Here is a 19,249-nt window from a genome sequence, read left to right on the forward strand (position 1 = left end):
AAAGGGCTCTGGAGTTTGATGCCCAGGCCCAGGTCCTGCTTTCGTTTGAAATGCATGGAAGCTTATGAGCGCTATGGCAAAAACAGGGTTTTACATAAATAAATAGTTTAAATTGTTAAATCGTTTAACAGTGAATTTGACATGTAAAGCAATGGTAGCTAAGGAGGGCGGGGCTTGACAAAGGATGAATTACTTTATTAAGCATCAATCAAACATTTTTACCACATTAATAAACAGTTATGGCAAAACTTCGGGGATAGTCATTCAGTGCTTGCCGAATTGTAAGCCTATTAAGCTTGGTTAAATAATGGTTTATAAATGCACTTAAAATGGTCATAAGACAACCCCTTATTTCATCATGTAACCTGGCAAGGGTTTCACAGTTGAAGAACATTCTCACTTCAGATGCATTGGTGCACTTATTTATTTATCCCAGGAATTAAGGCATCTTCATTAAGGCACTACAGAGGGTAGTGCGTACGGCCCAGTACATCACTAGGGCCAAGCTTCCTATCATCCAGGACCTATATACTAGGCGGTGTCAGAGGAAAGCACCAAAAATTGTCAAAGACTCCAGACACCCAAGTCATAGACTGTTCTCTCTGCTTCCGCACGGCAAACGGTACCGGAGTGCCAAGGATAGGACCAAAAGGCTCCTTAAAAGCTTCTACCCACAAGCCATAAGACTGCTGAACAATTAACCAAATGGCCACCGGATTATTTACAATGACCCCCCCATTTGTTTTTTACACTTCTGCTACTCGCTGTTTTATGCATAGTCACTTCACCCCTACCTACATGTTCAAATTACCTCGACTAACCTGTACCCCCACACATTGACTCTGTACCGGTACCCCGTGTATATAGCCTCGTTATTGTTATTTTATTGAGTTACTTTTTATAATTTTTTACGTTAGTTTATTTGATAAATATTTTCTTAACTCTTTCTTGAACTGTACTGTTGGTTAAGGGATTGTAAGTAAGTAAGCATATCACGGTAAGGTCTACACATGTTATATTCGGTGCATGTGAAAAATAAAGTTTGATTTGATTTTGAACACGTCAATATCTGCCCACCTACGCAACGCCCTCGAAGTAACAACAACCTCTAACGTGCCCACAATTTGTGTTGACTCTGTCTCATAGTGACAGTGGTACTGAGATCGAGAAGAAAGTTGTGAGCAAAATACAGACATAAGAGATTGGTTGTTTAGGAGAGGTTGTATAGGAGACAAAGGGTTATATAGGAGACAAACACGTCCACATAGGAGAGAGAAGGTCGGTTTTCCATGCAATTTGTTTTGCTTTTTGGATACAGAAATTGCGCTGGACGATTTAGCATAGGTAGTTAGCTAGCTAGCTAGCATTCTACCTATGCTAAATCATTCTGCAGAATACCAAAAACTAGCCAGCTAATGTTAGCTTGCTAACTTAATTAACATCCACAGACTTTCCATGCCTTGACAGCTAACTTTATTTAGCTAGCTACGTACAGCTGGCAAATAGCTGGCTAGCTGGGCTCGATCATGGTCTTATCTTCCCTGAACCTTATTCTCAAGGTATCCATTACCAAGGGTATTAAATGAGACACACCCAGCATGTTAACGTTAGCTTGTGTCAACACACCTATGAATAGTTCATTTTTAAAGTAAACACCAGCTAGCTTGTTAGTTTTAGCAAACACCATAAGTATTATGATAGCTGGATAACACAACAACTAGCTAGGTAGCTAGGCCTAGCTATAGGCTTAAACCCTAAAAAACATTTAATAATGTTAGCAGAGATATTGGAGGAAGTTTTCTGTACTGTCTCTGATGATAGTTAGCTAGTAGGCTAATTGTCTTTGCTATATTTTCATATACTGTAGCTAACTTACATTCTGTTTCTCTATGACACCTTTCCCATTGGGTCTCAGACTCCAGGATTGGAACCACAGAAACAGATGAAAGAACAGACGTTGTCGATTTCCATTGTTACTTGTAATGTTAAAAAGGGGAGAAAAAGACAATCCCATTTTCTCTGAATTAGGTAGGCCTATATCTTTGTTTATTCTAATTAATCAAATTATGAATCCAACAATAAAAAGCTGTACTATTTTGTAGTCTTTTTACATGTTACAATAAAGTTGACTAAATTAGAAGCTAATATTTTGGTTGTTTTGACTTGGTAATGAGTAGTAAGTACATATATGGTATATGGTTGACCTATATCTGATCTGTTTTTGTAAACTCAACCAAATTAACGCAGATTATACACTTTTGGGGGGGAAACTGCTAGCAATAACATTGTGTTGACAGGTAAGTTATTAGAGCCTATTGAGCCTCCAACCTTTCTAATCTTGGACACCCAGCGCATCTGTCCATGAGAGATTGCCACCTTGTGACAGTTGTTACTGAATCAGATGCAGCTGAGAAGAAATGAAACACAATATTTGTGAATTTTGTGGAAACTTGCCCATTTGTAACAAGCAAGGCAACAAGCATTTGTTGTTACAGATCTATCATTACTGACTGCAAATGCCACCAGTTACATGTTGTTATTACAATGTAACTATGAGTTATCACAATTAACTACAATACTTGTTACAGTGTAATTACACATATAATTACATTGTAATAAGGACCCCATGAAATGAAGCGTTACTACAACCTATCCCATCCCCATTTTCAGCCATTTTACCACAATGCTAAACATCTCTGGACAGAGAACAATGAGATATATATTCAATGGCTCGATTGGGGTTGATTGTGGTTATGGGTATAACAGAAAGGCAGGCAGGATATTTTTGAATATCCATTCGATTTACTAAATTAATTAGATTTTTGCACTTTCACCTGTGAAGTTCATCATAATTTATTTAATCTGTAGCCTAACAAACTGCATGGTTACCCGAGTCGTAGAGGGAGGACCTGTCACGTTCTGACCATAGTTCTTGTGTGTTTTGCTTGTTTTAGTGTTGGTCAGGACGTGAGCTGGGTGGGCATTCTATGTTGTGTGTCTAGTTTGTCTGTTTCTATGTTTGGCCTAATATGGTTCTCAATCAGAGGCAGATGTTTTGTGTTGTCTCTGATTGGGAATCATATATAGGTGGCTTGTTTTGTGTTGGGGATTGTGGGTGGTTGTTTCCTGTCTCTGTGTTTTCTCTGCACCAGCTAGGACTGTATCGGTTTGCCACATTTTGTTATTTTGTATTTGTAAGTGTTCACTGTTTATTGTTTATTAAACATGTTGAGCACTGGCTACGCAGCGTGTTGGTCCAATCCCTGCTACACCTCCTCTTCTCGTGAAGAGGAGGAAGGCTGCCGTTACAGGACCACACACCATATAGCATATTATTGATATCTTTGCAAGGGGGAAGATGGTGGAGGCCTATATTATCAATATTTGCGCACCACCATTTCACACATAATAGATTTTACAGAACAAAAAGATCCCACCATGTCGAACAAACAAATGATCTGTCGGTGTTTATAAAATTGTGCCTTAAAATCTTGTTTCCATTACAGCGCACGTGTTTGTTTTTTTATACGGTATGACTTTCCTCACATAAAAACTGGATGGAAACGTGGTTAGTGTTAATTTCACTTACCACAGAATGAGGTGGTGGCCAGACGACTTCTCTCTAGGGGAGGAGCCCATTTGGCCCACATCCCATGGCATGCTGGGTAGGTAACACCCTGTATAGGAAACATTACAGGGCATCCTTATTCTGAATGGTCAAATAATCAACCTGAGTAAAGAGATACAGATATATACAGTACCAGTCAAAAGTTCTGAATGGTGTGTCCAAACTTTTGACTGGTACTGTATACGTGTCCCTGTACTGTATATGAGTTTTGTCAAATGTATCAGTCATTATGATGACTAACGCTGCCACCTTCAATTGGGCTACATTTAGTAGATTTGGTTTAAATTTGGCAATGAAAGTGTCAAAATCCAGCAACACTGAAGACGACGCACCTCCACCAAGCCTTGTAGGATGCGGACTAACATGACACAGCCGTAGTGCCTCCTGGCTGCTGACGGGATGAACATATTCAGTATGGACGTGAGGAAAATGGCCGCCCCAAACACTCTGGGGAAACATTACATTATAGTGTGACTAGGTTATAGACAACAATGGTGAGCAAAAATTACTACAAAGGGTAGCATTTTCCAATAATTGCATACAGGATCTTGTAGGATCTTAATTTGAGCCAGCTTGCTACAGCAGGAAAATAATCATTCAGCAACAGGAAATGTGAATTTTTGTAGGGGTTGATAACTTTTTCAAAAGGGAAAATCAAGTCTGACAAAGTGGAAACTTCAGAAACCAAAGTACAAACTACAAGTTTTAGATTTCCTGCATTGCAGAAAAGGTATCCTGCATCAGGGTGATAAAATTAAGATCCTACATCTTTACCCTCCCCTACGCATTTATTTGGACAGTGAAGCTAAAACTTTGAATTTGACTCTATACTCCAGCATTTTGGATTTGAGATCAAATGTTTTATAGGAGGCCACAGTTATAAAGGCAAAACGCAGTAACTACGCCAACAGTCAACACCAGCCATATGCAGGACCTGCAGAAGGAGCTACATGAGCTAATGCAGAAATTTCTCAGCCACCACCATCCACTCTACAGTCCCACAAAAACCCAGGACCAAGCCAACAGCTGAATCAGAACGCACCCACCAACCAACCCAGCTGAGCCCTCTTGACTGTGGCCCAGCTTGGCTCCCCTAGCCCTATCATCATTAACACAGGGACTAATGACCTGCCTGCCCAACAGGAGAGGGTGGCCACATCACATCACTAAGGGGAGTGATAGAGAGTGCCTCCACCATCTTCCCCCTTGCGAAGATTGTAATATCTACAGTACACTGCTCCAGAGAGATTTCCACCCTGCCACCATCCAGAGGGTAAATGCCAGCATCTCTCGGGACTGTATGCTATGGTCCAACGTACACCTGGCCCACCATCCCACCCTCAGCCTGGACTGTCTTTACGACAATGTACACCTGTACAAAGAGACAGTCCCCACCTTCGCCAGGATGTTAAAGGATGTTGCTTTGGGTGACCAGTTCAACTCACCCCACAGGAGCAGCAGACCAGCCACCAACTCCCTGAGACAAATCAGTTGCTCCTTTAGACCTGCATCCGTTGGCGCCTCACAGAGGCTGGAGAACAGCCAGCAACACTGCCCCCCACACCACCCTCCATCGCTTTTCTGCTCAGGAACTGCATGCAGATACACTGAGCTATGCACAAGCCGTACGCAGTCAAAGAGGCCCCACACAGAGTTTGGAGGATCACAGGCCACACTGCCCTCCACACACCCCTCTTTAATTCCCCCTACAACCTCCCTCCCATGCTACCAGACCAGGTCCGCCTCAGCACAGCTCAACCAGACCTGGCCCAGCACAGCTCAGTCAGACCCAATCCATCACAGCACCTCTCTACCAGACCTGGCCCATCACAGCACAGCTCAACAAGACCCGGCCTGCCTCAGCACAGCTGTACCAGACCCGGCCCATTACAGTACAGCTCTACCAGACCTGGCCCATCACAGCACAGCTCTACCAGACCCGACCCATTACAGCACAGCACAGCTCTACCAGACCAGTACCATCTTAACTCAGCCCAGCTCTACACAGCACAGATCACTACCCTAGTGTCCGGCAAAACACTGTTGAGTGTAGTGCACCACATGATGCAGTCCACACCATGTATCATTCACACCATCAGCCCTCTCTTCTGAGAGTTTGGAGCTGTGCACACGCAGAATGGACCACTCCGGTCCCTGCAGCAGTTCCACTCCTTGAGCGGGAGCTTCATCCGGATGGACTGCTCTCCCAGTTTCATCCCCAGCCCCTGCATCCAGCGACTTGAGGGAGTCTGTCAAATACTCAGTCTGCTGTGCTCTTACCTGGATGGCCAGGGACCTGGGCAAAGTCTCTGCTCACTCAACAAATAGCTGCAGATGACCCTATGCTTGTTTACTCTTATGGGAATGAGCTGAATACCCCCTCAGTGTGGGATGTATGATAAAACAAATGTTTACACAATTGACATTTGTGTACAGGACTCGTGTCCTGACATTCTGGTTCTCGGAAACATGATTAAATGGTTCTGTCTCTGATAAAGACATTTAAAATAAATTATTATAATGTATTTAGATGTGACAGATTACAGAAAGGGGGAGGAGTGACCATATATGTAAAATCTAATTTCATGGTGTCCCAACCTTTAAATATTTCTGTTGCTAGAAATTTGAGCTCCTAGTTGTACAATGGTTCTCCCTTTAAACGTTGCGTTTGGTGGGTTATGGGAGACGTGACATGCCTCGCAAACATCCATTAATACTGTACATGTCACACCCTGACCATAGAGAGCCTTTTTATTCTCTATGTTGGTTAGGTCGGGGTGTGACTAGGGTGGGTAATCTAGTTTTCTTTTTCTATGTTGGCCTGGTATGGTTCCCAATCAGAGGCAGCTGTTTATCGTTGTCTCTGATTGGGGATCATATTTAGGCAGCCATTTCTCCACTGTGTTTTGTGGGATCTTGTTTTTGTGTTGATGCCTGTGAGCTTTACAGAACGTCACGTTTCGTGTATTCTTTATTGTTTTTTTGTTCGGTTCACTTAAATAAAAGGATGTCGAAACGATTTCACGCTGCGCTTTGGTCTTAGTATGATTACAACGGCGATCGTGACAGTACATTTAAAGTCCCTAAACTCGGCAAGAGTCTTTTGGTCTGCTGATAGCCCATCAAGGGTGGATGGCTTCTAGCCCATCAAGGACACGTTGTTTGCAGAGTTCACAAACAGGAGGTGGAGTTCCAGAGCTCACAGATGTGCGTGGCATGGATTGTGACTCCATCTCGTTCCTCGCCCTCTTCAATGCTTCATTCTCCGCCTGACGCTCCGCCAATGCCGCCTGACTCTCCGCCAATGACGAGTGACTCTCCGCCAATGCCGCCTGACGCTCCGCCAATGACGAGTGACTCTCCGCCAATGACGAGTGACTCTCCGCCAATGCCGCCTGACTCTCCGCCAATGACGAGTGACTCTCCGCCAATGACGAGTGACTCTCCAACAATACCACCTGGCTCTGGACCAATGCATCAGCTGATTAATTTAACAATCACGGCTAAAGCGATTTAATTAAGGGTTTCAGTTAGGAAAATATGACGCTGTACAACGGGACCGGTCAGGAGTAGTGTAGGCCTAAGCTATTAAGGGACTGCAGGTGAAGAGCATAAAAATCCTAACATTTCCAAATAAAAATCTGATTGATTTATCAAGACCAGTCCCCATGCGCTGTAATTCAGTGATATTTATTCCTTATTGTCCTGCTAATAGTTGAAATAAACATCAGCATTTTGAAATTGTATTTTTATCATTATTTTATTAATGAAAGCATAAATACTGTACAGTAACGAAAGCCTAAATACTTTACAGTACATGCTTGATCTGACATTTTGCAGTTGCATGAGGTTTGGAGTTAGAAATGTAAAACTTAAAGAGTATTTTTTTCTAACACCTACAGTAGCTGAGATATTAGACGACCCTTTTGTAAAGGTTGAAGACTCTATTGTCCTGCTTATAGCCCATCCTGGAAATGTTTTTTGCCTAATTCAAAGCCTGATACGCTTGTGAAAAACAAAATGTCTCCAGCTGTCCATCACTACTGTAAATAAAAACACAGAATATCTAAGGGGCTTTTATATAATTATCATGTAGGGTTAATAATAATAATAATAATCGTTGGATAACAGATCGGCTCTCGTAACTCATTAAGAGGAGGCTTCTATCTTCAATATAATCATTAATTCAGAAGGTTTTGTTTGTTTGGTCCTTAAATGAAACTGTTATATATTTTTATTTATCACAATTTTCTTTAACCAATTTTAGTCTTTAATGCAGGGCCGACAGCCAAATTCCTTACTTTCCCCCGCTTCCACTTGATAAAGGTTCCAATTGATAATTAAAAACAAAAATCAATTAGTATATTTGAGTTTTATTTGTTCTGTCTTTTCTGGTGGATTAAACTGAAATTACAACCAACTTTCTATGGCTTGTTTAAAAAATAACGATATTTTGGAGATGATTTTGTTTTCAAATAACCGAAAGTGTGTCACGACTTCCACCGAAGGTGGCTCCTCTCCCTGTTCGGGCGGTGCTCGGCGGTCGTCGTCGCCGACCTACTAGCTGCCACCGATCCATTTTTCCTTTTCGTTTGTGTCTGTCTGTTTTTTATACACCTGTGTCCTATTAATGATTTCGGTGGGTTTATTAACCTCCACTGCCTGCTAATTCTTTGTGCGGGATTATTTGCTGTTGTTACTCTGTTAGGGGTGCGTGTTTGCGCCACAGGTTTTTTTTTCTCTCACGGTCGTTGTACCGTTTGGATTGTAATTAGAAGTAGAGGTTTCTCCTCCGTGTGTTACGTTATTTCCCTGTGTGTGGCGACTTCGTTGGGTATGTTTCCCCACCTGTTGTTGTTGTGATGGGACTTTCAATAAACAATTGGGCTACTGGGACTTCCTTGCTCTCCTGCTCCTGACTCCTCCACCTACCTCTTCTTAGGAAGCACCTAACAAAGTGAGCGTCAAAAAGAAAGGAGGACCAAGGCACTCTTCATATAATTAATGACAATGCCTTTATTTGTATGGCATGTTCAATGGAAACAAAGTTTAAAAACTCTGATGTATTTTGGCTCCATGTCCTTCGTCAGGGAGTACCGAAAGTGAGCGGTTGTAATCTGAATAAAGGGAAAAAGGCCATTCTTGAACATGGGGTGAGACATTCTTACAAATTTGTAAATAAAGCCAGTTTGTTATTTAGAATAATTTATTTATGTTTTTAGGGGGAGAGAAACCAAAAGCCCACCGTGCCTATTTTTCGAACATCGTCAGTCCACATGTCAAGCGTATTTCCCCCATTGTATTTACCCAAGTTCTCTCTTAACTCCAGGACCACCGACAGTTTTTGTTGTTGTTGCCTGATGCTGGACTCTAGTGCCAGAGAAGAGAGACTCTCAGGCTAAAAATACCTCCATTAATTTACAAAAAGATTTACGAAAAAGTATTTGTGCCACAGTTTAGACTACTGATAGATCAGCGTTTTAACTCCCCTTTGTGATAGTGTGGTGCAATGACAAAATGCCACCATCTACCACTAACGGTCACGGCATAAGCTTGTAACTTTTAAAGGAAGAACTACTGTAAATGTGTCCATAAACCAGATTACACGTTTATTTCTTGCTGAGATGTACTGCCCCCCGAATCTGCCATGGTGGATGCTAGTGGTGCTATAGCTGAGTGTTTAACACCTTTTCTGTCCTCGAAGTTGGTCATTTTAGGGGATTTGAATCTGGATTGCCTATCCCTGGCCTCTGATCAATTTAAGAGTATACAGTATGCATTCATTTGAATCTGACTGAATTTATTTCAAAACCCACACGGCTAAATGTGAAACACCCTGTTAACTCCTCATTGATTTCTAAAATTTTTACTACTAACCACCATAAATATTTGTGTAGTGGAGTATTTGCACATGCTTTCAGTGGACATTGTCCCATAGTATGTATTAGAGATACAAAACAGCAAAATACTAATCCTTGTTAAATTAAGAAAAAATATATATATTTTAAGTTTCCTCCTGAAGGGTCTTTACACATGTTCTACTCTGATTTAGCCACTGTCTCCTGTATTCCTGTCCCTGAGTTGACTCAAGAAAATGTATCCTCTATATCTATATCAGTTGGGTTTTAGACCAGGTCATAGCACTATCTTTACTGCATCCCTAGTTATAAATGATGCGGTTAACTGTATGGATAAAAGGCAACATTGTTCTGCCCTCTTCATTGACCTTTCAAAGGCTATCGATACTGTTGATCACTCACTGCTAATTAAGAAGCTTTCCTCAATTGGCCTAGACCTGGCTTACTTGACAGTTAGAAGTAAATGCGTATCTACGGATGGTGTTAAATCAGACTTCCTGTATATTACAAAAGGTGTTCCACAGGGGTCAATTTTGGATCCTGTACTTTTTACTGTTTACATTAGCCATGCTGGCTAAGTGTGCCTTGAATTCTAAATAAATCACAGACAGTGTCACCAGCAAATCACCCCCACACCATAACACCTCCTCCACCATGCTTCACGGTGGGAAATACACATGGGGAGTTCATTCGTTCACCCACACCGCATCTCACAAAGACACAGTGGTTGGAACCAAAAATCTCCAATTTCAACTCCAGACCAAATGACAAATTTCCACGGATCTAATGTTCATTGCTCGTGTTTCTTTGCCCAAGCAAGTCTCTTATTATTGGTGTTCTTTAGTAGTGGTTTATTTGCAGCAATTCGACCATGAAGGCCTAATTGTTGTGCTGCAGAATGAGGACCCAAAAGCGACGTAATAGTAACAGAGTCTTTATTCCAGAATAAAACAAATAATGATTCTCCTGGATACTATCCTCTCGTCAACAGAGAGGAACGACTGGAGACGCGACCACAGACTGCAGGTCGCTTCAGGAAGGCACTGGCCGTAGCTGACATTGACACCTGCTCACACGCAGCATCTGAAGAAGGCAAAGAACACGACAGGGCGGAACAAGGACACAGGAACAGCAAACGTCAAACAAGAATCCGACAAGGACAGAAGCGGAAAACAGAGGGAGAAATAGGGACTCTAATCAGAGGGCAAAATAGGGGACAGGTGTGAAAGAGTAAATGAGGTCGTTAGGAGAATGAGAAACAGCTGGGAGCAGGAACGGAACGATAGAGAGAGAGAAAGAGGGAAAGAACCTAATAAGACCAGCAGAGGGAAGCACAGGGACAAGACATGATGAAAGACAAAACATGACACTAATTCACACAGTCTCCTCTGAACAGTTGATGTTGTGTTTGTTACTTGAACTCTCATTTATTTGGGCTGCAATTTCTGAGGCTGGTAACTCTAATGAACTAATAACTCTGGGTCTTCCATTCCATGGTCCTCATGAGAGCCAGCTTCATCATAGTGCTCGATGGTTTTTGTGACTGCACTTGAAGAAGCTTTCAAAGTTTTTGAAATGTCCATAATGACTGACCTTCATGTCTTGAAGTAATGATGGACTGTCATTTCTCTTTGCTTATTTGAGCTGTTATTGCCATAATATGGACTTGGTCTTTTACCAAATAAGGCTATCTTCTGTATACCACCCCTACCTTGTGACAACACAACTGATTGGTTCAAATGCATTAAGAAGGAAAGAAATTCCACAAATTAACTTTTAAGAAGGCACATCTGTTAATTGAAATGCATTCCAGGTGACTACCTCATGAAGCTGGATGAGAGAATGTGTGCAAAGCTGTCATCATGGCAAAATGTGGCTCATTGAAGAATCTCAAATATAAAATATTTTTAGATTTGTTTAAAACTTTTTTGGTTACAATGTAGAAAATAGTAAAAATAAAGAAAAACCCTTGAATGAGTAGGGGTTCTAAATCTTTTGATCGGTAGTGTATATGATTGAAATGACACCCAGCCTGTATTCAAGAAAATGTTGTGCAAATATTTAAAAAAATCTAAGTTTATGCATTTTTTGATAATTGATATTAAGATAAGAAAAAGGTCATTTTAAAAAGGAACAAAAACTACATCCTGAAATTCTGAAATTGTTTGACAACCCTGTTTGTAAGCTTTACATTTATATCAAACTCAACAGTTGATATTTTCCAGCGATGAAGACATGGATGTTTCATGGTAGGGTGGGGTATGCAAAATGAGTAAACATTGAGCGCATTTCTCCTGAATGTTTTGGCATTCAGGTTAAAAAGGTGACTTTCTGACCACTTCTACCATGGGAAAACATGTATGGAAAGTTTTGTTTAAAACAAAAGTGATGCTGTCAAAAAGTGAATGTAATGAAATGCATTTACCTTTGACACCTTCAAATGGGGGGACTAGATACATAAAGTGCATTAATTTCTAAACAGTAAAACAGATATGTATGAAAATACCCTAAAATAAAAGGTGACATTCTGCACTGTTGCTTCATATAACACATTTGATCTCAAATCCAAAATGCTGGACATATAGAGCCAAATAAAACGTTTTTGCTTCACTGTCCAAATAAACACGCAGGAGAGTGTATGATACAGTAACAGCTACATATAGAATTATAAAATCTTAATGGACACTTGACATACAACAACCAGATCAACAACAATCCACTACAATTACTGTCATGGCCTGTACTGCTGTAGATCTAAAGGTTAAAACCAGTCGCAGGTAAAAGAAAGTGAGCACCCAAGACTATCTTCTATTGACTCAACACCAATCATCAATGTCCCTGAAATAGTCAGTCCCTCCCTGGTCTCCCCTAGCCTCGACTCCAGATGTTCTAGATTTAGGAGAATATGGTGTGATCTCTGGCATTGCAAGAATGGGTCTCCTTCTCCTGACAACTCAAAATGACCAATCCAACATAACAATATGACAGATCGAATACATCTGCCTTTGAGGGACAGACAGAGATCCCATAAGATTCTGCTTCATCCCTATTGCTTTCTTCCTTCCTTCCACCCCTCCTTTTTCCCAAAACAAAGTGTAAGTGACACTTGTAATATTCCAGTGGCTGGCGTCTCAGGGAGAAATCAGATGCAGGATCTTTCATTATTTACTCCGTCAGTGGCGTGTTCTCTTTTCCTGTGAAGATTTTATTACAGGACTACTATCAGCCCCATCAGAGCTACACGCACATGCACACGCACACGCACACGCACACGCACACACCGGACGGCATTAACCCTTACCTAACACACACACAAACACTGCATGCCTTTTTCACTTAGGTACCTGAAACCTTTCAGTTATAGCTCTAACGCCACACACTGACCAATGCCAAATATCCCGTCTTTCAGTTCTAAACCTCACCACACACATTGACTGACTGCATATTTCAGACACCCAATGTGTATGTTCCTGCACTTACAGTTTTTTTTACAATCGCTAGGACCCATTTCTCAATACTTAGGTCACTTTTTCAAAACTCTTCACACAATGAGCATAACAGCAGTCTATGTGGGCTAAACTGTGGATCATTTTTCATTGCTTTGGCACAAAATGCATTCAATGACTACATCTTTCAATTTTCATGAACTCTTTTCTCACTCAGACACAACCACCACCAAAACTCTATGTACCTACAGGCCAATTTGCACATGTTTACATACTCTTTTCAAAACTGTTAAACTTAAGGTCAAAACCTAAAATAACACAAAATTGAATAAGACATAAATTTGCTACATTTCTACAGTAATACCGTATTGAAATATATTCCAAATCTAAAAAATGAAATACTACCAAAACAATTAGACCAACCACAGCTGTTTCCCATTGTAGCTGAACACCTACACAGGTGTTAGTCTTTCAATTACATTACCATCTATACAAAAGGGGACATTTTAGGAATATTGCTGTACTGTAATGTAAACATGGACCCAGCCAGAGATAGAGAAGTGGCTGACAGAGGAAGAAGAGTGGCTGGGAGAGGGAGAGGGAGAGGAGTACGTACGCGTGGTGAAAGAAGACTGAGAGGAAGATCAAGAGCTGTTGTCTCAGATGAGATTAGGGCTGCTATAATTGATAATGTAATAAATCATGGTCTATCAATGAGAGAGGCTGGTCTGAGAATGCAGCCAAATCTGCAACGCTCAACAGTGGCATCTATTCTGAGAAATTTCCGGCAAAACAACAGGTAAGATGTGCATTTTGCAAGGGCATCTGACTGAACTGCACATTACAGAAGTAAATTGAGCAAAGCCTCCAAACCTACTTGTGTGTAATTGTAATTGTTTTTGTATTTCTGCTTAGGACCCAACGGTTACCTCCTACAGGCGGGAGAGGTAGGATTTTCACTGCTGTGCAGGAAACTGCAATCGTTGATATGGTCATAAGAAACAATGGCATAAAATTCAGAGATTCGGGACGAGTGCTGGCAGACAATGTAAGCTTAACAAATATTTCTAGAGTCCTGAAACAACATCAAGTCAGGATGAAGCAGTTGTACACTGTCCCCTTTGAGAGGAACTCTGAACGAGTCAAGCAACTCAGGAACCAATAAGTCCAGGTAAGATGACTATAAAATACAGAACTGGTTTTGAACAAAACCAAACAGGGCAGAGACACACAATGGCATGTTTTAAGGTATAATGTAAACTACTGCAATAGCCTGACTCTTATGTTGCCTTGTGGATTTATTTTAGAGAGTCATGGAGATTGAAGCCAGGCAAACACCCCACATATTCATCTTTGTGGATGAGGCTGGTTTCAACTTGGCCAAAACACGGCGGCAAGGAAGGAATGTGATTGGAAAAAGAGCCACAGTGGATGTCCTGGGCCAGAGGGGTGCCAACATCACAATGTGTGCTGCAATATCCTCTGATGGATTGCTGTTACACAAACCGCTAATTGGGCCATACAACACCGAGCGTCTCATTTCATTCTTGGGTGACCTCTATGGAAGGGTTGTGCCAGGTGAGGTGAAATCGGCCAACGTTTGTAATTGTATGGGACAATGTGGCATTTCACCACTCCTGTGCAGTCACAGAGTGGTTTGCAGCCCATCCCAGGATGATGTCACTTTTCTTACTTCCTTACTCTCTATTCCTCAACCCTATAGAGGAATTATTTTCCTCATGGAGGTGGAAGGTTTATGACCACCATCCACATGATCAAATGTCCCTCCTGGACTAAATGAATGCTGGATGCCTGAACATATCTGCAGAAGATTGCCAGGGATGGACCAGGCATGCCAAAAGATTATTTCCTGGGTGTATTGCCCAAGATTACATAAGATGTGATGTGGATGAGAACCTGTGGCCAAATGCACAAGACAGAGTTGACTAGTATTGCCACTGTATCTGTATCGGTAGATGGTGTATATACAAATGATTGTATTTTGGAATCACTCAATGCCATAAAATGACATAAAACATATTGAAGCATATTGTATCATGTCTGATAAATTCCTGTAACATATACAACAGTGAATTCTAAACAGTAGAGAGGTGTCATTCTTGTTTTGTAGAGAAAACATTGTGTAATGCTACCTGTTGTTCGTGTTGTTTAGGTCATTGTTTTATGACACAAGGAGTGAGAGCGTTAGCAGTGGGAAGGTCTCACCTGTTGGCGGCCAGCTTGTTGGAGATGAAGCCTCCAGGGATCTGTGTGACGATGTAACCCCAGAAGAAGGAGCCATGGATCAGTCCCACAGTCTCTGGGTCCCAGTTGAATTGAGCTGGCTGGTGAAGAGGGATAATATAGGGTATTTAACTTGTTATGAGTTATTTCGCATAAGAAGCGTTTGTGTATGTGTCCGGGGCTATTGTGTTGTTAGAGTTTAAAATAGAATCAGAGGACTGTTTGGGGGATGCTGCTGTCCTTCAGAACAATGCTTAAACTTTTCCATCCAAATATCAGCTGTTGAATAGCAATGGCACTATAATACGACATAATACAACATTCAAGGGTGTGTTCACCTGATCCCCTCTATCAGGGATGGATGATTGATGTAGTTAATTAAGAAGATTAAACTCAAGATTTAGATATGCAATCTTTTTAGTATTTTGACTGAAGCCTATAGGCCTACATTGACGACTGCTGGCTAACAGGTGATGATAGATGAATCACTGATGATTCAAGTATTAGCCTATACCTGCCCATTTACTAGGCATACTATGGAATTATATTATATTTGAAAACTTTTTCAAAATTCAATCACTGCGAGCATTGATATCACTCTGTGGTGAAGTCATTAAACTCGTCTGTCCACAATAGTGCCCTCTCAGTACTGTTTTCGTGTTGAAAATGTTTGATGTTGTTTTCTCAAGTTAAACTACATATTTGTTTAATCTATATTCCATATAATCTTACAACATTTGCTGTCGTTACATAATTTCATTCCCTTGCCGTTATTGCAACATTGTAGACAATTCTGTTTCATACCATAGGCCCATTTATTTAGGTTTGATATGGATGCAGTGTTCGGGACTCACGAACAACGCTACACTCATGAGGAAACAGTTACTTTATTTCGCTCAATAAATGTTTCCTTAGTTTAGAGTCTGTGTTTCCCCGAAATGTGTGATGCACCCATATCATTCTGTTTTGTGTCCGGACTTTTCGGTGACAATGCTATCAGTGCGCACCTGAGCGTTCACAAGTTTATTTCTGGCCTTCCCTCATTTGGTCAAGCCACTGAGGGCGCACGCGCATTATTCTCAAATCAAATCAAGTTGTATTGGTCACATACACATATTTAACAGATGTTATTGTGGGTGTAGTGAAATGCTTGTGTTCCTAGCTCCAACAGCGCAGTAATATCTAACAATTCACAACAATACACACAAATCTAAAAGTAAAATATTGGAGTTAAGAAATATATAAATATTAGGATGAGCAATGTCGGAGTGGCATTGACTAGAATCTAGTAGATTACAGTATATACATATGAAATAAATAAAACAGTATGTAAACATTAAAGTGACTAGTGCTCCATTATTAAAGTGATCAGTGATTCCATGTCTATGTATATAGGGCAGCAGCCTCTAAGGTGCAGGGTTGAGTAACCGTGTGGTAGCTGGCTAGTGACAGTGACTAAGTTCATGCCAGGGTACTGGGTGGAGGCCTGCTAGTGATATTTTTTTTACTGTTGATCTACCGGTAATACGGTTCCTGCATGAACATGAAAGTGTATATTTTGACCAGATATCCATGTAGGATTTTGGTGAAATTGCTTTAACATTTTAAGACAGTTGTGTGCTGCAGAGGCTTCATGCCAACAGGGGGCATAGGGGCATGTACCCCTTCAGATTTGCGCTGTAAAAAAAAAAAAATAATATAAATAAAAATACAATATACTATTTGTATATATTTTTTCTCTGTAATACTCCTAGCCACTTACAGTGGCGATTTTAGCATGTACATCTTGGTGGGGAAAACTCCCAAAACATTTTTTAAATGCATGCCAGCAAAGCCACTACACAACAAAACACTAAGCAATACACAAATTGCACTGTAACGGTGACCAGGGGCACAACTTTCACTGGGGACCCCCCACATTCTTAAATTGCATTTTTGTTCCCCCCAATTTTATCATTGGAATGTGATACAAAATGAGGCATTGGTGTGCTTTAGGACCATGCAGATGCCTCCGAGCGTTCGGGTAGGCTGTTTGGAGTGTTTATCAAACTGGATAAAAAATACATATGTAATAATAAGTTATGCCCCCCCCCCCCCCCCCACTTCTAAAATCAAAGTTGACCCCTGACGGTGACAAACGGTGCCCACAAACTGTTGGGGCCTACATAAAGCTGTCCCAATAGCAGAGCTTTCTTTTCAGCAACATGGAGTGACTCCTTACCACTGCTACACCTGGTTATCAGCAGAGCCTTGTCTGGCTGTGAAACAGTTCATTCAGCCTCATTTACTAACTTAAAAAAAAAATAGCTGATATGGCTGACTTGCATAAACAAATGTGGTTTCTACTGACAATTGAGATGTACAAACTATGGCATAAGGGGGGACGAACGGATAAGAGGCAATCTGTAATTTCGATTAAGACATTAATGAGCGAGCGATAAAGTAGTCAGTATGACTATATATATGAAGTAGTCAATATGACAATTTGTTCAGCACTTTTGAAATGTACAGCGACAGAATTCAGAACGTTCTTACAGTATTCTCCATGTACACCAAGTCAGAACCGTAGGATAAATAAAGAGGGCATATAAGCAGAAAATGAAAGCTCTTACAATATTCTATGATTACATTTCTCTAAAACAAGCTATAGGTTACATGTGCACCACCAAGTCAGAACAGTAAGTAAATTATGAGGAGGAAAGGGACCAAATTATTAGGGTGAGGCACATAGGCTACTAACAGTGTACATCACAACATACACTTAGCAGAGAAGTCAGTGTAGCGTATATTTTAATAAGGGCAAGTCCAAAAACACGGTACAGTACAATACCCCAAAACAACGCCCAAGACAATGGGAACTAACAGTACTCCCGTAAGGCGCAAAAACACAACGCACCTTACTATAATAACCACACGCGAAATACACTGAGGAAAGCCTCCACAAGCAACAAGAAAATAATCCCGCACAAACCTAAGCGGGGAAACAGAGGTAAATATACACACAGAAATTAAAGCAAATGAAAACCAGGTGTGAATGAACCAAAGACAAAACAAACGGAAAAGGAAACATGGATCGGTGATGGCTAGTAGGCTTGCGATGCCGACCGCCGAGCACCGCCCGAACAGGTAGAGGAACCACCTTCGGTGGAAGTCGTGACAGAGCTAGGCTGAAACACCTGCATTTTGGAGCTGCCTTTCTCAAGAAAACAAAAAAGAGACCATGAATGCAGATTAATTAACACAATATTTCTTATTTTTTTAATATTGTTTGCAAACTGATATGTGACACGTATTAATGCCAAAATAACATGCAAAACAGGCAACAAAACAGGTGGGGCTCAAACATGTGCTGTCTGAATGACGGGTCACCACTGTCTACTTAGCAATTTAATGAAGTTGGGTTTAGGTTCCCAATCTCCCAACCTCCTAATTCGCTACCAGTAAGCCATTTCAGGCTATCAATCAAGTTAGATTAGCTCGAGTAGACGCCTGTATCTTTGTAGTGACTGGGTTGATACACCATCCAAAGTGTAATTAATACTCAAAGGAATTTTTCCATTTTTATTTTTAACCATCTACCCTTAGGTGCCCTTCTTTGCTAAACATTGGAAAACCTCCCTGGTCTTTGTGGTGGAATCTGTGTTTGAAAAAAAACAACCGACATGAGCCAAACATCTGACATGTACATGCTTGTGAGAATCTCACCTTTGCACATAGGGGTCGTTAATGTGTAGCACAAACGGTTCATAAGCTATAGACCAGTGGAGGCTCCTCAGAGGATGAAGGAGCTCCTCAGAGGAGGAAGGAGAGGACCATCCTCAGTGAATTTCATAAAAATAAAAATGTTCAAACATTTAAAACGTCTCACGTCACCAAATAATTTATTAAAACTGTTTTACAATGAAGGTCTACAGTAGCCTCAACAGCACTCTGTAGGCTCGCACCATGGTGTAGCCGGAGTACAGATAGCTTCCGTCCTCCTCTGGGTACATTGACTTCCATACAAAACCTAGGAGGCTCATGGTTCTCACCCCTTTTCATAGACTTACACATTAATTATGACAACTTCCGGA

The 19,249-nt window shown here is 41.0% G+C and overlaps 1 protein-coding gene across 2 annotated transcripts in view; it reads right to left on the reverse strand.

Moving 5' to 3' along the window:
* Positions 1-19,249, reverse strand: part of LOC120053499 (vesicular glutamate transporter 3-like) — a 40,153-nt gene that overhangs the window by 10,509 nt on the left and 10,395 nt on the right. For both annotated transcript variants that reach the window (XM_039000629.1, XM_039000627.1), the window contains exons 3-5: positions 15,159-15,277; positions 3,961-4,075; positions 3,590-3,677 (exon numbers count right to left, since the gene is read on the reverse strand). In XM_039000629.1, coding sequence (XP_038856557.1) covers positions 3,590-3,677; positions 3,961-4,075; positions 15,159-15,277 — 322 coding nt within the window. The remainder of the gene's footprint in view (positions 1-3,589; positions 3,678-3,960; positions 4,076-15,158; positions 15,278-19,249) is intronic.

The sequence above is a fragment of the Salvelinus namaycush genome, chromosome 9, assembly GCF_016432855.1.
Source record: "Salvelinus namaycush isolate Seneca chromosome 9, SaNama_1.0, whole genome shotgun sequence".
In the NCBI taxonomy this organism is placed as follows: Eukaryota; Metazoa; Chordata; class Actinopteri; order Salmoniformes; family Salmonidae; genus Salvelinus; species Salvelinus namaycush.